At 37.0% G+C, this 19,012-nt stretch overlaps 1 protein-coding gene across 1 annotated transcript in view; it reads left to right on the forward strand.

The window, feature by feature from the left end:
• LOC109058933 (WD repeat-containing protein 37-like) overlaps positions 1–19,012 on the forward strand; it is a 38,624-nt gene that overhangs the window by 16,270 nt on the left and 3,342 nt on the right. The window contains exons 7-14 of the mRNA XM_042751616.1: positions 1,515–1,650; positions 2,173–2,244; positions 2,395–2,439; positions 3,115–3,191; positions 6,584–6,832; positions 6,941–7,068; positions 17,660–17,794; positions 18,207–18,321. Coding sequence (XP_042607550.1) covers positions 1,515–1,650; positions 2,173–2,244; positions 2,395–2,439; positions 3,115–3,191; positions 6,584–6,832; positions 6,941–7,068; positions 17,660–17,794; positions 18,207–18,321 — 957 coding nt within the window. The remainder of the gene's footprint in view (positions 1–1,514; positions 1,651–2,172; positions 2,245–2,394; positions 2,440–3,114; positions 3,192–6,583; positions 6,833–6,940; positions 7,069–17,659; positions 17,795–18,206; positions 18,322–19,012) is intronic.

Consider the following 19,012-nt stretch of genomic DNA (forward strand, 5'->3'; position numbering starts at 1 on the left):
AAGTGTCTGTGTGGAAGCTGAACAGTAGCTCACTGCAGGACAGATGGAGGCACCGGTGCGCTCCCCTGCCCTTAAAATACTCCATAATTTTTGGTAATACAGATAAGAGTAATACATCTTTCAAATCTGTAAAGACTCTACGTTTAGTTGTGTGCATACACACTAACAACAAAACGTGCTTTTTTATAAATAATGTAAGCAAACAGGATGCGCTTTCTGCCGTCTCGGTCTCTGTGAACTTGAGCGCAAAACTCTGTGCATATCTTTGCCTTACAGACATTAAAACTATATCTATAGAGAGTGAAATGTCTACTTTCAAATGAACCAATTCAAATGGAAAACGAATATTCTCAGATTATGTAATCTATGTGAAACATGCATACAGACTCATCCACTACTGCGGAGATGACGAGTCAGTGTCAGTGTCGTTGACTTCATCTCTTAAACTGAAAACAAAGAAAGCACTAGTTTATCAGTGAATTATTAATATGTTAATGCAGCCTCCTTACAGTGTTTTCCTGACACATTCAAAATCGTAGCTTCTGCGCTTGAGCGCATATTAGACTTAGTAGGCAATTAAATGCTCATTATTATGATTTAAATTGTTTTTTAATAAATGTGTGATTAGTCGACTAATGCTTAAAACGAACGACTACTAGTCGACCAGAAAAATTTAAGAAAAAAGTTATTGTAAATTGTTATAATTGTTTAGAATACTACTGTTTGACCTGTATTTGTAATCAAATGAATGCACCCTTGGTGAACCTCTATAAAAAAAAAAAAACATATTACAGACCCTTAACTTTTAATAACTTTCTAACCTATTAAACTTCTAACATACATCCATATCAGTGGTAGTTTAGCAGGAAAGGTTGCTACAGTGATATTACCAAAGATCCCTTCTGTAATGCACATTTTATGTTATATAAGATATTTCAGTGACTTTTAAATAAATATTGTGCACTTTTGTGAATGTGTCATTTACTGCCATTAAATTACGTAGTAATATGCATCGACACCATAACAGCCATTGATCTCCTTTCTCTATTAACTCAGCTTCTTTCCTTTTCCAGAGATGATACATATATTTACATGCATTTTTTTTTTATTACGATTTACAAACTATTTTGTCATTAATTTGTTTTCCAGTCATACATTTATTCATGTTTTGTCAGCTTTTATATATTTTAATGGTGTTTGGATGCTGTTCTTGTTTTATTGCTCATTATTGTTTGTTAGGGCGTTCTCATCTCAGAAGTATTGACTACGCTCTCCTTTCATAGACCTTGATCTTGTTTGGGAGACTGTATGACTGAATGCAGTTGTGTTCATACAATCCAGCAGTGTAACCACATGACGTGTGTCATAAGTGTAGAGGTGTTACAGTCATGTATTGATTCCCCATGCTTCTGCGCTGCTTACTGTTGCTGTGTAGTTAGATATGTATGTGTGTGTGTGTGCGTGTGTGTGTGTTAACCTCTGACCCAATGCTCACTCTCCTGTCTGTTCCTCAGATTGTGTCCAGTTTCAAAGCCACCACGTCTCGTGCAGTGTGTCAGCTGGTCAAAGAGTACGTGGGACACCGTGATGGGATCTGGGACCTGGCTGTGACTCGGGTTCAGCCGCTGGTTTTGGGCACAGCTTCAGCCGGTAAATATGCCACAACCGCGCTCACCTTACCCATGATTTTTAATTCAGTTGAGTTTTTTTTTGTCCTGTCCAGATTAACCCTTGTATGTTTTATGGGCATTTTTGTCTTTCGGTTTTGTTTCTTTTTTTATGCTTTCAATCTTTTGGCAAGGTTTCAGAATTTTTGCTATTTTTAAAAGTTACAATTTTTACTGTTTTCAATCTGATAGCACCATTTCATCATATTAGAATGATTTCTGAAGGATCATGTGACACTGAGGACTGGAGTTATGATGCTAAAAATGTTTTGAAATCACAGGAATAAATGACATTTTAAAATATATTCAAATTGAAACCAGTTTTTTTAAATAGTTAAACATATTTCAAAATTTTACTGTTTTTGCTGTACTTTGGATTTTGCTTTTATTGCTACTTTACCAAAAACATAATTTTTCTTGAAGCTGTTTCCACCCTTTTCTTTTATTTCTTTACATTTTACAAATTGTTGTGCTGATTGTCATTCTGTCATTCTTTATTCTTTAGATCACTGTTCCATGCTGTGGAGTATTGAGACTGGGAAGTGCCTGCTAAAATATGCCGGTCACGCTGGATCAGGTACGAAGCTCTTTTCACAGTATGTTTGTATGTGAATAACTTTCATTTGGAGTTTGTTTTCTTCAGATTTGACATGCTCTGGGTTTGGTAAGTGTTGTTAAACATGTTGCATTCTGTCTTATGCACATTTGTTATTTTGTATTCTTGCAGTCAACTCCATTAAGTTCCACCCCACAGAGCAGATGGCACTTACAGGTAAACAACAGCACATTTCCATGTGAAACATAATATATATTCAATATAGATAAGCAGAAAAAAAAGTATTACAGACACAGTGTGAATGTTTTTTTCAACCTCTAATTTGAATATAAACAATTAATTTAAAATATTTATATTTATAAATATTTATAAAAATAAAATAAATTGTCATATGTACGATTTAAATGTTTTATGCAACTCAAGTTTTTATTTGTGTTGATTATTAAATAAATTTGATTAATTAATTGATTATTGAATACAATAAATTTTTAATTCTGGGTGCATCACTAATTTTGAGAATATTATGCATTAATTAATCACAACTCAGGGACATTTATTATGAAAGCAAATAACTTGTTGCTGATGCATTATGGCGCCGTCCAGTGGTTATAACCTTCTATTACACATTAAAGACCGCATGTATGTGAGTGTTTGCTAATGCAGCAGTCACATCTCTTACTATGAAGCTGTTAATGATAATTCATTTATCACGTGACTGAAGCCTAAGTTGCCTTTTAATATTTATTTTATCATGAAAAATAGATATTTTTTCATATCTCTGTTTGTATCTCTCCCCGTCTCCTGTCAGATGCTTTTAAATGTGATTTGATAGATGACTGTCCTTTTTTATATAATGCTCCATCTGTGTTTGTTTTGTCTGTTTCCTGACAGCGTCCGGGGACCAGACGGCACACATCTGGCGTTACATGGTACAGCTGCCGCTTCCTCAGCCCCCGGCAGACATCAGTGTAAGTGTTAATTCACACACACTCACACAGACAGACACACACTCACACACACAGACAGAAAGAAACACATACACTCACTCACACACACACACACACACACACACACACACACACACACACACACACACACACACACACACACACACACACACACACACACACACTCACACAGACACACTCACTCACACAGACTCACACAGAAAGAAAGAAAGAGACACACTCACACAGACACAGACACACACACACACACACACACACACACACACACACACACACACACACACACACACACACACACACACACACACACACACACACACTCACTCACACAGACACACACTCACTCACACAGACACACACAGACACACACACACACACACACACACACACACACACACACACACACACACACTCACACAGACAGACAGAAACACAAACACACACACACGATACTCATCCGAATCATTTTCTCTCATCCAGGTGACTTGCTAATGCAAAAAGTCAACATAAATATTGAAATCAATATAATGTTTTTGTCATTTTTGTGCTAAATTTATACGTATGTTATTAAGAAAAAAGTCTATTTTAATATTGAAAACATAACTTGCTCCACATCTGAAAACATCTGTAACTATCCTAAATTTTTCCCCTACACTGAATATTCTGCTTTACTTAGAAGTGTGCCACATTAAAACTGCACTTTTTTGTGTTCAAAATTTACAGAATGAATAGAATAAGCGAGAACATCATAAATCCGTTTTCCAAACTGTGTTTTTGGCTTGTCCTGGATCACTATGGGACACCTATAATAGGTTTTATTTCAGACTGGTTGGGGTAGGTACCACTGCGGAGTAGCCCTGTACCTGCAGGGATTCGTCATAGACATAAACAGAGAGAAGTGTCTCCGGCTGCAATGTTCTTCTGCAAGACGCACGCAGTTCTGTTTATTAACCGCTAGAGCACCAACAGTTACGGACTGCAGCTTTAAGCTAATAAACTGAATGAATTTATTCAAGAATTGCCGTAATTATTGCCATTGCGTTCCATTTTTGTATACTTAAAGTTACAAGATGTAACTCCTTTTGAGAAAAAAAAATACATTAATCAGTGCAAAAAATACTTAATACTTTAACCAAATATATTCTGTTAAACCTTTAATCTGTTTGGATTTTTTATGTTCAAGTTTTAGGATATTTTTACATTTTGCATTTTCCTTTAAATTTTAGGCTTTAGTAATTTTGATTTGCATTTATTTTAGTAGTTATTGTTTTTTTTAATATGTCTATCTATTTATATTGTAGTATAGTTTTATAGTCGTAAAATTCTTTCTTCAGTTTTAGTACAAGTTAGACTACATTCAAATGAGAAATGCTAGCTTTTTTTTATTTTAATTAATGTTCAATTTAGAAACAAAATTGTATTTATTTTTGCAACACATTAAAGGGGTCATATGATGCGATTAAATTTTTCCTTTCTCTTTGGAGAGTTACAAGCTCTTGGTGAATAAAGATCTGTAAAGTTGCAAAGACTAAAGTCTCAAATCCAAAGAGATATTCTTTATCAAAGTTAAGACTCTGCCACGCCTTCCTAAAACGGCTCGTTCTAACACGCCCCCACATCTCTACGTCACTATGTGGAAATATTTGTGTAATGCCGCCCAAATGTTCACGCAAAGAAAGAAAGTGTGGTTTCAGTGACCGCAGTTAGTGTTGAAGCAGTCATGTCAGGGAGATGCTGTGTGTATGTAGGAGAAAGCAAAAGCACTTTATTTGGCCTTCTGAAAGTAGATGCATTTAGGAAGTTTTAAGATTACTTACAACAGAACAGCAACGCATTTTATGAACGACCGTTTCATAAACCTAGGAGAGGAGGTAATTCTGACTTTGCTACGACAATCTGGTGCTTCTGAATCAGCTACAGTAAGTATGTTTTGTTATTAGTTTTAAGTATTTGATATTGACTGTTCAAATGCGGAGTTTTGCGCATCGTGTGTGTGTGTGTGTGTGTGTGTGTATGTGTGCGAATGCGCACACGTGTGTGTGTGTATGTGAGAGAGACAGGGTCACACAGTGGAGTCAGCTGTCTTAAAGGAACACTGCACTTTTTTTGGAAATAGGCTCATTCTCCAACTCCCCCAGAGTTAATAAATTGAGTTTTACTGTTTTTGAATCCATTCAGCCGATCTCTGGGTCTGGGGATAGCACTTTTAGCATAGCTTAGCATACATCATTGAATCCTATTAGACCAGTAACATCACGTTCAAAAATGACCAAAGAGTTTCGATATTTTTCCTATTTAAGACTTGACTCTTCTGTAGTTATATTGTGTACTAAGACCAGCGGAAAATGAAAAGTTGGGATTTTCTAGGCCGATATGACTAGGAACTATACTTCACACTGCAGCAGGCGCAGTGATATTACACAGCGCCTGAAAATAGTTCAAGCAACTCTGCTGTTGATGCAACTACACAAACTAGCTGGGGACTCTTATCTGGCGCCCTGCAATTATCACTGTGTCTGTCACATGACTCTGTTCCCCTTTTGGGCTTGAACTGATGGTAAAACTAAGGACATTATTAACTGTCTTTACATTTATTTTGAAAGATGAAGCTGGTGATTATGGAAAGGGGTGTTACATTTCTGATGAGTGCTTGCGGTGTTCGGCCAATCACAATGCACTGGGTCAGTTGGCCAATCAGAGCAGACTGCGCTTGTCAGAAGGAGGGACTTTGTAGAACATGATGCATTTGAGAGAGGCGGGGCATAGAGGACCTACAATAATGTACGGTATTTGAAAAATAATGTGTTTTTTGAACATTAAAGCATGTCAACATATTCTGTTACACCAAATACACAAAATAATGATCTTTAAAAAAGCATCATATGACCCCTTTAAAAAAGAAAAAGACCATGGATTGTACAAAATTGCAAACCTCCTGGGGCAATCACTGGTTGTAAAACTAAATAAATATTATTTATTGGCGCTGATTACCATGTGGACCTTTCCTGAGCCCATCCCCTCTCTCTCCAACTTCGCTTCCTGTCTAACTATTATCAAATAAAGGCAAAATGCCAAAAATGCATCTTAAAAAAAAAAAAATATATATATATATATATATAACATTGTCTCAAAATTGTCCCCTTGACTTGTGTATGGATTAACTGCTTCTCCCCATGAATATAGCCATAGATGCTGAATGGTGTTAAGAAGAAAATAAATGAACACATAAACTATAGGCCAAAAGTTACATAGTGTAGCTTTAAAATGTTCAGTAAATGGCTGTAAACACATGATTTTATTGATCTATTCATTGATTTATTTATTTTAGTTAAACTCTGAATTAGCTTTGAACATTCTTTACTTTCCTGACTCTTATTTCCTCTGTGATTCAGGCCTCGCTGGACGATGACGTGGACTTCTCTGATAAAGACGAGGCCGACGGCGAGGCAGACGGGCCCAGTGAATGCCCCACTATCCGTGTGGCCACCACGACCTTGAAGAGCCACCAGGGGGTGGTGATAGCAGCTGATTGGCTGGTGGGAGGAAAACAGGTGGTCACTGCATCCTGGGATAGAGCCGCCAACCTCTATGATGTAGAAACCTCTGAGCTGGTGCACACCCTCACAGGTAAACAAGCCACCGCTCTTCCAGACCGCTGGACGGGTTCCTTTGCCAGGGTTTCAGGGTCAATAGCTCTGTTTTACACGTGTGTGTGTGTTTTTGGTGTGTTTGTGTGTGTGTGTGTGGAGGTGACCCACTGCTGTACTCATCCCACCCAGCGTCTGGTGGTCACCTCATCCAGGGACACAACCTTCCGCCTGTGGGACTTCAGAGATCCCTCCATCCACTCCGTGAACGTCTTCCAGGGCCACACGGAGTAAGTCACATGATCTCCAGCCTCACATGCCAGACATTTCAGTGTCTACATAAAATATGATGAAACAGAAATGCAACAAATGAAAACAAAAACACTTGCCAAGTGCCAAATGAGAGTAAAAATGAAGTCTTAGAGATGCAAAAGCTCTTCTAAAGTCAAGATCAGTGACTGTCCTCCATCTGCTAGCACCCTGACATTTTGCTAGCAAGCCAAAAGACTTTATTGTCATAACTCCAGAACTGGGTGTGGCGAGATTTTTTTGACGAGAATATAAGGGACAAAGTCTGTCCGTTTTGTGCCTGTAGCCTGTGATTTTGAAAGCGACACTTTAATAAATCAATATTAAATATGAACTATCTAGCAGAGACAATAAAATGTATTCTTAATCAAAAAGTGCAAATTATGAAAATACTTTTTCGTGACTGGGAAGAAGTAATTATAGCTGATAAATATCAGTGGTATTGTTACCCAAAACTAATAAAAAATAATTTTTGTTAAAATAAAGCAGAAATAAAGTTAAATATTAGATGAAAAACTACTACTACTAATAATAATAATAGAAATGAAAATGTTCAAATTTTTCCTTGAAAGATAACTGAAACTAAAGTACTAAGATTAATAAAACTGAAATATTAAATGAAAGCTAAATAGAAATCTAAAACAAAAACTAATAAAACGACAGCATTTCTTAAGAAACTATTACAAATGGTTGGAATAAATCTTAAATAAAATTAAACATTAGATAGCAAACTAAAATTAAAAACATAAGTAAATAAAATTAGAAATGTTGCCTTGGCAACTAACCAAAATAAAATAAGGTCAAGTTAAATTACTAAAATTACTAAAACTAAACTAAAAAACAGAATAAATAAATAAAAAAATAAATGGAAATGACAGAAGCACATAAAGGTACTTAAACTTAAATGAAGATGAATATGAAAACTGAAAACAAAAAGCTAATTCAGAATATTAATAAATATTATACTAGTATATAAATAATATCTAAAATAACACATTCAAAATATTCTAAAGCTTAGAAATGTATTTAGTTTGATGAATAACGTGGGCATTATTTGAACTATTTTAGGTCTCTTTTGTTTTTTTATTCACTTTGACCACAAGATGGCAGTGCACTGACAGAAAGTACAGAAACCACTCATTTCTGAACACTTGGGCCTGTTTCTCACCTCACTTTAATTTCATTCACATCAATTTCTTCAAGCCAAGTTAAAGCGAACCCTTTGCTGTATGGCTGTGTTTCATTTATTTTCAGCTTTGTCTGCGTGTCTTGTGTTTTCCCAGAGCAGTCCCTCTCGTGTTTTGGTGGCGTGTGAAATCAGTTGCGTGCTGGTTAAAGCAGGAACGAGGAGGCGCTGCAGTCTTTGATTACCAGGGATTACACGCCGCTCATTATGTTCAAGCCCAACATGTATAATTCCGTCAGATCCCAGCGTAATGCTCTCAAATAGACAATCAGCGTAATGAGATTAGCTGCTTCCCACTGCCAGCGCCTCCGTGCAAAGTCAATTACTGTCCTTCACTCTCATTCAGACTGAACCAGGCTCCCTGATATCTCCACTCGCTGATTCTCACGCGTCTCTGACGAGGATCGCTGTGGATCATCTGCAGCCGCACACCATTCATTCAGTTCATTAATTACTCAAGGCGCTCATATTTAAGCAATAGTGTATCGTAATTAGGAAATAATATTACTCCACAAACACCCTCAAACAAATATCTAACAGTGTCGAACCTGAATCCCTTTTAGAGTTATTTACATGGCAAGTAACAAGTTAAAATGATAATAAAAAAAAAAGATAAGGAAGCAGGCATGGTTTTTAAACACCAACCAAACAACCAACTTTTATTAAATGGTTATTACATAATATTAAATGAAATGTTTTTATTAAAATTAACATTTATTTATATATATGTATATGTATATGTATATATATATATATATATATATATATATATATATATATATATATATATATATATTAACTATTAGGTTTATTAGAGCAAATAGATTTCTCTATAGTTCTAAACATTTTTATTTAATTACTCACTTACTAATTATAATAATTATAATTGTCTCAGACTTTAAAAAAAATCTTAAAATAATTAAATCCATAAAAATATGTATTTTTATGAACACATTTTAAAAATGGAAAAGATCTAAATAATGACCAGTAAACTATTTCAACAGTATGAAAATTATTAAAACCATTAGAAAATGCTACTTAAAACAAACTAAATAAATAAACAAATTTAAAAAACTAATAAAAATGACACACAACAGAATTACTAAAAACCTTAAACTGTTAACTTAAAATGAAAACAAAAAATCTTAAAATGAATACTCTATATATATATATATATATATATATATATATATATATATATATATTACTGTCTTGGACTTGAAATTTGTGTTACCTGACAATTAAACCAAAAATCATAAAGCAAACCCACTTCTCTGTAGACTTGTGTCTGTGAGTGGAGTATCGTGTTGATTTCAGAGTTGATGAGACGCAGCTAATTGTGTTGAGCCGCTGAATTCACTCGTCACTGAGCCCTGAGCAACACTCAACACACACACCTGTGTAGCAGATTTTCTCAAGTTTCTTTTTTTCTCTCTTTGGAGGAACAAAGAAATGTCTGAAAAAGTCGCTATAGGAAAATATTGAGCTTTAGTAGCATCTTTATTATTCCAATATTTAGTACTTCATCCATGAAATATACTGGACCTCAAAATCTTCACAGCTTTTTTGAGGAAAAGTGTGCAGCTACTTTTCACAGTGATCAACTTTTGCTTAGTGGATGAGAAAGCGCACAAATCTAGGGCCTTGTGATTTACACAAAGCTGAAAATGCAGATGGAATTGTGGAAAATATAAATGATAAAAAAGGAATAATGCGAAATGACACAGAATTTGGCATAATGTGGGTGCTATTTAGACTGCTGTTTAAATATAAAGTCTGCATGTTCTACGTGTTTCTGTATGAATGAGCAACGCAGTTTTGCATCCGTTTAGTTTAATTTAGAGAAATTATTACAGAAATATATTAAATTGTAATGTAGTGCTCAGAGTAGTAATAATAAAATTCCAGTTTATTTAGAGAAAGCATGATACATTTTTTATTTAAACAGTAAATCTCTCTTGTGCAGCACTTTGTCAGCAAATGGCAGAAATTTTCATTTGATTTGCATTTTAAAAGACCACTGTTTTTGATAAAACGGTATAAATTCATACACTAAATCCAGGCAAAACTATATTTGTGAAAAAAAAAAACTATTATTTATTCATGTTTAAACTCCAAATGCAGTTGTAATAAAGCATGCCACATTTTCAGACACAGAGTTCCAACAATTATTTACTAAATGTTTTTGTGTAGTTATACAGAATCTAGTTAATAAAAGTGTAGTTCTCTTAAAATGAAAATTGTCACGCTCACCCTCATGTCATTCCAAACCCACGATGCATTCAATAATATAAATTATTAAATTGTTAATGTTTATGAATTCAATTGATTAGACATCCATCTCGATTATTAAAATGTAATTAAACCATGAAAATGGAATCCAGAAAAAGAAGAAAGAAATGAAATTCAGGAAAAATAAAATTGTATCTGGGGGAAAAAATAAAACCAATTTCATAGGGCCCTAAATATCCCATTGTAATACCAGAATATCATACTTCAGAAAGCACTCTTTTTAATTTTGCCCAATATCCTGTTCTATCAATTGCATAGCAACATGATAGAAAACACTCTGAACACCTTGGCAACCAATTATCAATGGCCTGATAACCACCCATAACACCCTGGCATGTTGGCGGTGAGTTTTCTTCAGACGCCTGGCACAAAAAGTTTGACTGCAAAATGCACCGAAAGGCTTAATGAATGAGAAGTTAGACTGAAAATAGCAGCGTGCATAAGCATTTCTGCATGCAGATGTGTGTGTGTGGGCTGTAGAGACAGCTGTTGGTTGTAATGAGTGGCGTACAGTGCGATGTGTGTGTGTGTGTTGATCGAGTCACACATGAGAGACAGAGAGAGGGTGTTGTGCTGTCAGTGGGAGTGAATGCTCTGCTGCACTGGGACTGTAAGATGAATGAGCTCTGCAGCGCTCCTGGCAGGAGCTGAGGACCTCCTAAAGACCAGACACACACACTTACACACCTTCACACAGGCTGGGATTTTTATTCATTCATGCTGAGCGTGTCTGTGGGTCCAGCATACAAGAGTCATGCTAGACTACCTCTCTCTCTCTCTCTGTCTCTCACACACACAAACACACAACCTGGACTTCCTGTCGCTCTGATTTCCTGTTTGCCTCACTGTCCTTAATTTCCTCCACTGGTGTTGACTCCACATGACACCATGCACATATATGCACATATACACACACTTACTAAGTCGCATGTTTTTTTTCTTATTTATATCAAATAGAGTAGCTCTGCCCACAGTACAATCTCTGCTCTACAGAGCTGTATTATAAGCGATGATATGTTCACACTGGCTGTGATTGTATTCTGTATGAACCCCCCCCCCCCCAAACAAAATGCTGGAATATTATCATGTTGAACTTAGGAAACGGTTCAACTTTAAAATACAACTTTCTGTGTTTTTGGTAGTGAGTAAAAATGTAATAATTAGCTGTTTTTCAGAAATGTGTTGATGAATCATGTTTTCTTTTGAGGACACCCTAATGTTTGGTCCTTTTTCAAGTTTTGGTTTACTAACATTTTCCAGATAATAAATTGGCATTTCTGTTTAAGCTTTACACATCACTAACAATGAAATCTTTTAAAGTATGCTGTCTTTTGAGTATTCTTTGCAAAAGGGATACACTGAAAAAAAAAATGGTGTAAGATTTACATGAAAGAATTTTCACTCAGAAATTTCACAAATAATCACAAAGATCATGAAAAGATGAGTAATATTAATTAACTACATGTAGTTACTATATGGTTAGGATTAGGGTTTGCCTTAGGGTTACTTACATGTACTTACTATTATAATAACAATTAATTATGCATAATTACATGCAAGTGTAACAAAACACCTTAGAATAAAGTGTTACCTATAGTGTTGCTTTTTTACAGTGTTTCTCACCAAATATAGAAATCCTATCATTACCGATATTAGGGACTAAAAAAAGTCCCATATTGATATACCGGCTGATATATAGCTAAAGCTTTCATGGGGTGTACATATTTTTCACAGCATTGTAGCTAGATTTGTAACACATCTGAATAGTGTTTCGTGGACACAATCCTAACAGATGTTTTACGTATACGTAACAACAGGATGCATGTCTATTTTATGCAGACTGAGGCTCTTAAACTGCTGTACAGTTTCTAATAGTGAGTGAAGTTTAGCTCCGTTGTGCAGTACAGCTGACATATGCCTGTCTCACATCACTAACCCAGAGCATCAGGACACACCATGAGCGCAGCATTACGACATATGGACACTTAGATGAAACATTCAAGCCTTTGCCCACTGTTTTTCTGATTTTTAGCAACGTAAGTGTTGAAAACTTTAAAGAGTTGCACTTTTAGAGCTAACTAGTGAATACTGGTGCTTATAGACAATGGAGTGTGACCCAGAGATGTAAACTTGAGTCTGAAGGCCTTAGTGTTGTGGAACTGAATATATCTTGATGTGCACACGTCTTTTGAATTTCATGCTGACAATAACCATGACATGCAAATTATCTGGTGATTAAACTGGATCTACAAAGTCAATGAAAAAACTCTTAAAAACGCTCAGCTGAAAGGGCCAAGGTGGGTATCAAGATTTTCAATCACAGTTTCCATCGGGTCCTCATGCAAAGCCATCATATGGCTTCAGAAGACTTTGGTACAGGGCAAAAGTAATATAGACAACTTTTATGATACTCATGTGGTGCTTCTGGGTCATTTTTGAAACTTGTACGCTTTCTGTGCATTGTTCAGAATTTTTCTTTTTGGGTTCCACGATTTAGCATTTGGGACCAAAAGAGGATTTGAGACTTGACTTAGACTTCATCTTCTGATTTGATACTTGATACTCAACTTGTGAAAAGTGTGAATTTGTGAACTTTTGAACCTGTAATTGTTCATGTTGGCACTCAAAAGGGCAGTGGAAGGGCCTGAAATGGCATCTCCTAATCATCTAATGATGGTGCAAATGCTAATGAGTGGCGCAGTACAAATGAAACATGACAGGAGTGTCGCTGTACACAAGAGCCTGTGGTGTTCGCTGCCTCATTCCTCTTTGATCTGCAGGGCATTTCCTGTCAGAGCCGCTATCTGTCTGTCAGGATGTTTGTGAGAGTATCGCCAGCATGCTTGATTTCAGACAGACAGAGGGAGACACACCTGCTGTCTTGGGGAATGTGTCAGAATGGGTTTCTCACTGAAGAAAAATCACAGCTGGGGTCTCCTCTGAGACAGATCATGCAAATTCTGGATGACAAGCCCACCTATTCCTGTTTCTCAGACTTGTGGTTAATATTCAGGCTGGAGGCTAAAAGGCTGTAGTTTTGAACCTAGTAAGGGCTTATTTATGAACCCTTGATCAAAACAAAGGTTAACAATCAAAGGTTAATTCATGGGGACTGAACGTGTAATGAGAGAACTGCTAAAGGTCTTCTTACTTATAATTGCTTAATTTTACAGGGACAGTTGACCCAACAATGAAAATTACCCTATGATTTACTGAAACTCAAGTCATCCTAGGTGTATATGACTTTCTTCTTTCAGACAAATACAGTTGGAGTTATATTAAAAAAAAAATGTCCTCTCTTCCAAGCTTTTTAATAGCAGTGAATGGGGGTTGAGATTTTTAAGCAAAATAAAGTGCATCCATCCATCATAAAAAGTGCTCCACACAGCTCTGAGGGGTTAATAAAATCTCATGCCCCCCCATTCACTGCCATTATAATGCTTGGAAGAGCCAAGACATTTTTTTAATATAACACCGATTGTAGAGAGATTCTGAGATTCTTGGTTTGTGTCCTTGGAAGAAAGAAATTCATGCTAGTTTGGATTTGAACACTACTGCGTACATGGAATAAATTCTGTTTTAAATGTATGTTTCATAATTATAATTGACAACTATGAATTTCATACATCTCAAACCATCTTCAACACATTTCCCAGTCTCAGCAAGAGTTTTAACCACATTCAAATACATTAACAATTGATTGAAAGAGCTTGTTATACTCCAGCACTGGATCTCTATTAAATGCACATGCAGCTCTTACTCTAATGAGTCTTGACCTTGCTTGTCAGTGGTCCCAGGGGAAACGGAACATTCCCAAAATATCATTTGAGTTGTAATAGGATTTTAATCAAGCTTTTAATCTATTACCCCACCACTGCCCCCACCCTCACTTTCCGGTGGCAACCCGCAATGTCAGAAAGCGTTTCCACGCTTCACTTTGGATGTGAACTGTGCTGGAGCGAGCCGAGCAAAGCTGTTAAATACAGCCAAACCCAACTCCAAATCTTTAATGCAGCAGAATTTAGCCCCTAATTAAACCTTAATACCATGTCAATTCAAATTAGCACGGCTAGAGGCGAGCGGAGCACCACTCCGGCCCTTTTTTTTTTTTCATTTTTCTCTCCCTCGCTCTCCCGAGAGAAGGGAATACAAAGAGGAGAGAAATGTCAGCAGGGAATGACGTGATAGATTAGTAATATTAAGGTCCATTAAATGGAAGTGTGTGTGCTGAGCGGAGCAGTTAAATGTGCGCTGTGACCCTGAGGGTTGCTGACATTCCTGCTGTTCACCCAGACTGTCTCAGATCACACACACACTCTCTCTGCCTCATTTTACCCCAGCTGCTGGTGCTCTCATGCCCTGTACAGGAGCAGAGGGTGGTCTTTTCAACCAGGGAAAGATGAGTTTAATTTCATCATCACAATAATATAATTTGTTGGGATGATTCAATTCCAGTAGAAACTCAAGCCTCATCACAGAAGTCACATGTAGGCCCACATTAACAGACTTTCGACTACCAGAATGAAGTCTGGTCCACAGCTTATTCTGGCCAAGAATTGGCCACTTAAAATGATTGCAAGCTAGGACTTGTGCTTTGAGAATTCTTGCCACAACATTGACTTCCAACTTGGATATAGAGGAAAAGCACAAGGCTTTGGAAAAGTGATACTACATCATCGTCCAAAAGTTTAGATATTTTAACTTGTTGTAACATACTGTGATAAAGGAAACTGTTGACCAGTGAGAATTTCCGCTTTCCATGCCCTCGGTTCTGATTTTTTTTATAGAAAATTTTGACTTTTGAGTCGCTAGGCCTTCTGGCCCCCTTGTGTGGTTTACAAGGTGGTTGCTATTTTGAGCTCTGGTCCTTCTGTAGTAAGTTCCACCTTTCCCCTCACTAGCGACATCCCTGCTTCAGTTGCTTTCAGAACTCTTTGACAGATGTCAATTTAAAGTAAAATAATAGACAGAAATCATTTACAATTCAACAAAGATCAGAATTTAACTTGCTAATATGCATCTTCACAATGTGGTGGAGCTCACATAATCTGTCTCATGATTGGCTGGATCAGTGGTTCCCAACCATGTTTCTGTCCCCCAAACCCCTACACACCCATCACCGCACATCACACATTTTGTATATCTCTTTTGTCTAAAACACCCATTTCAGGTCTTGGAGTCTCTACTAATGAGCTTGCAAGTTGAATCAAGTGCCAATCTTGAATCAAAATGTGCAGTGTTATGGGTACTCCAGGAACGGAGTGGTTGGGAACCACTGGGCTTACTAATCAAACAAATAGCAATGCCTACAAGCAGTCAGCAGTGCAGCTAATTGGCGAACTGCTTTCAGTGTAAATGCATCTGAAGTCGCTCAGTATAATCCAAATTTGCACACCTTGAATCCCCTACCTGATCTCATGACGAAAACATTCCTGTGGGAACTTTTTCGCAAGATGCGAAATACATACCAATAAGTACATATCTCTGCAGTTTCCAACAGAAATTAACACTAGAGGCAGTAAAACAGCAGGTTCTTGTAATCGTTTTCATACACAGTTATGATTACAGCTCCATATGTTTTGCTTTCTGGATGTTACAAGCTTGCTCGGTAGTTCAGCCGGCATGGAATTGGACTTAGGAAGCAGAATCCTTGGGTGATGCAGTGAAAAAAACAAAAAGACAATGAAAAAGCTGAAAGATGAGACATTGAAAAACAAGCTAAAATGGAATGCTTGCGAATGTGTTTTTACATCACATTCAATTTTGTTCATAGTATCGGGTAGGTTTAGGTGTAGTAAAGATGGTACGTTATTTTAAAACGTCACGGAGCATTAGAGTTATAGCGCCACTCAACAGACATTTCAAGTCCGAACTGCGGTGACACGTACAAAACCAACGTCATATAAGCAGCCATATCACCCTGCAGCCCAAGACTGCTTACCCACTGAAGCTGAGTAGTGTTTGGCTTTGTAGGTAAGTGGGTTTGAGACTGCTAGGTTGCTGCTGGAAGAGGTGCTAGTGAGGCCAGCAGGGGGTGATCACCCTGTGGTCTGTGTGGGTCCTAACGCACCAGTGTAGTGATGGGGACACTATACTGACAAAAAGCACCGTCTTTCGGATGAGACATTACACCGAGGTCCTGACTCTCTGTGGACATTAAAAATCCCAGGATGTCCTTTGAAAAGGAGTAGGGGTGTAACCCCGGCATCCTGGCCAAATTCGCCCATTGGCCTCTGACCATCATGGCCTCCTAACCATCCCCATATCTACTGATTGGCTTCATCACTCTGTCTCCTCTCCACCAATAAGCTGGTGTGTGGTGGGCGTTCTTTAGCGTCCTTAAGACCAATTCACCTCATGCAGATGCAGACCAAACGCCAATTCAACATGTTCAGTCACCGAGAACAAGTGTTGACCAACAGCTATAGACACACACTGATCAGACAAAACTCTATGAATGTGTCTGTTTGACGGCGTCTGCTGGTGCAGTGTGAATTGGAAGTGACACTGATGATTGGCAGTCATAACTATTTGTTGATGATATAATAATAGACCACCAATGGAAATACAGAAAGCAGAGTTCACGTGATCTGCTTCTTGATCTGTTGGGTACTGCAAATAAGACTGTGGAGATAACCCAATCACCTTGAGCGCACTCTAGTCACTCTGTACAGTAATTTGTCATTCCAGTAAAAGAGAGAGTCTATCTTGCTTTCAAAGAATACTTGAGTGCTGAGCTAGTTACTTTTAGGGGACTTGGCATTTTGCTGATGTATTTTGTTCAAAGTCCCTTACGTTACACTTAATTCAGGGACAATCCCTGCTGGAGCGTTCTGGAGTTAAGAGTTGCTCATGAACGCCATTATTATCTCTCATGATCAGGATTAAATGGGTGTCCTTCACATTAGCAGCCGAGATCCTTGACCTTCTGCAACTCTCGTTTTCATGTACAGGTACAGGTATGTGCTTCATTAAAACCATGTGCGTTTGTTCAGGATGATATTTTTGGCATTGAGGTGTTAAAGAGTGATTGAAGCATGTTTGAAGTGTGTGTGTGAGCGCAGTTTTGTTGACAAGCCGTTTGTTTCTTTCAGCACCGTGACGTCAGCTGTGTTCACCGTGGGAGACAACGTGGTGTCGGGAAGTGACGATCGCACCGTCAAGGTGTGGGACTTGAAGAACATGAGATCTCCAATTGCTACCATCCGCACAGACTCCGCAGTTAATAGGTAAGAGCAGCAGGTTGGTGAGGTGTAAGACCGCTTCCTGAGACTGTTGTTTCTGAGCAAGCAGAGACAATACAAGTGCCTGTTTTAGAAAGTTCTGGGAAACTGAGAAACTTTATTCCTCTATATCAAGATATTCTGAAAGAATGAAGTCAAGTCAGGCTTCTGAACTAGGAATAGTACAGAAGATTTTTTTGATTATTTACATTTAGTAAATAGTATCTAGCTCTATTTGCACTATTAAATGGCAACTTGTGTTATTGACTAAGTGTTATTTTGGAAATTGTTTAACCGATGGGAGTGAAAGTAGCCTTTGTAAATGAGGTAAGCTTTCTGCATTTGGTGTAAATAGATGCGGCTTGTTTCTTTACATTTAATTGAGTTTATTGATTGATTTTCTGGCTGTAACCTGCAGGATAAGTGTCTCAGCGAACCAAAGAATCATCGCTCTGCCACATGACAACAGGCAGGTCAGGCTGTTCGACATGAACGGAGTCCGTCTGGCCCGTCTCCCACGGAGCAACAGACAGGTACGTTGCATTCAGAGTGGAGGTTTTATAACTTTTCGTTTTTGCTTCATGTCTGTCAGGTTGTCTCGCACTCTTTAACCACTAGACAGTTCCGATTATTTGTCTTTTTCTTTCTGGGAAAAATAAATAAAATAATAAATAGTTGTTTTTTCTTTATGATGTAAACTCAGTTATTCCAAACTGTAGGTAGCAAAGTTTTGCCATTTTGTGACTTCCCTTTGAGAACATATTTTGCAACAAATATGGCAGCCTGTTGTTAACTGAAACTTTACTAAGCTAAAAGCATTTCAATAAAACAGTAAAATAACATTTTTATGTACAGAATAAATATATACTTCTGTTGAACGGTATCAAGTTGCATTTATTTGATTAAAAATACAATAAAACAATACTTTTAATGATAATTAGTTCTAGCTTTCTACCTTAATATATTTAAAATATAAATATTAAAATGTTATTCTAAATATATTAGGGTGATGTTATCCTTCATAAACTATTCTAATATACTGATATGTGCTCAAGTAACATTCCATATTATCATTGTTAAAAACTGCATGATTTTTCATATTTTGTAAGTATTTTTTAAATGTTAATAGGTACACAAGAACATTTATTTGAAATAGACATCTTTTGTAATTTTATATCTTTGCTGTCACAATTTTAATGCATCCTTGTTGAATATAAAAGTATT

The sequence above is a fragment of the Cyprinus carpio genome, chromosome B24, assembly GCF_018340385.1.
Source record: "Cyprinus carpio isolate SPL01 chromosome B24, ASM1834038v1, whole genome shotgun sequence".
NCBI lineage: Eukaryota > Metazoa > Chordata > Actinopteri > Cypriniformes > Cyprinidae > Cyprinus > Cyprinus carpio.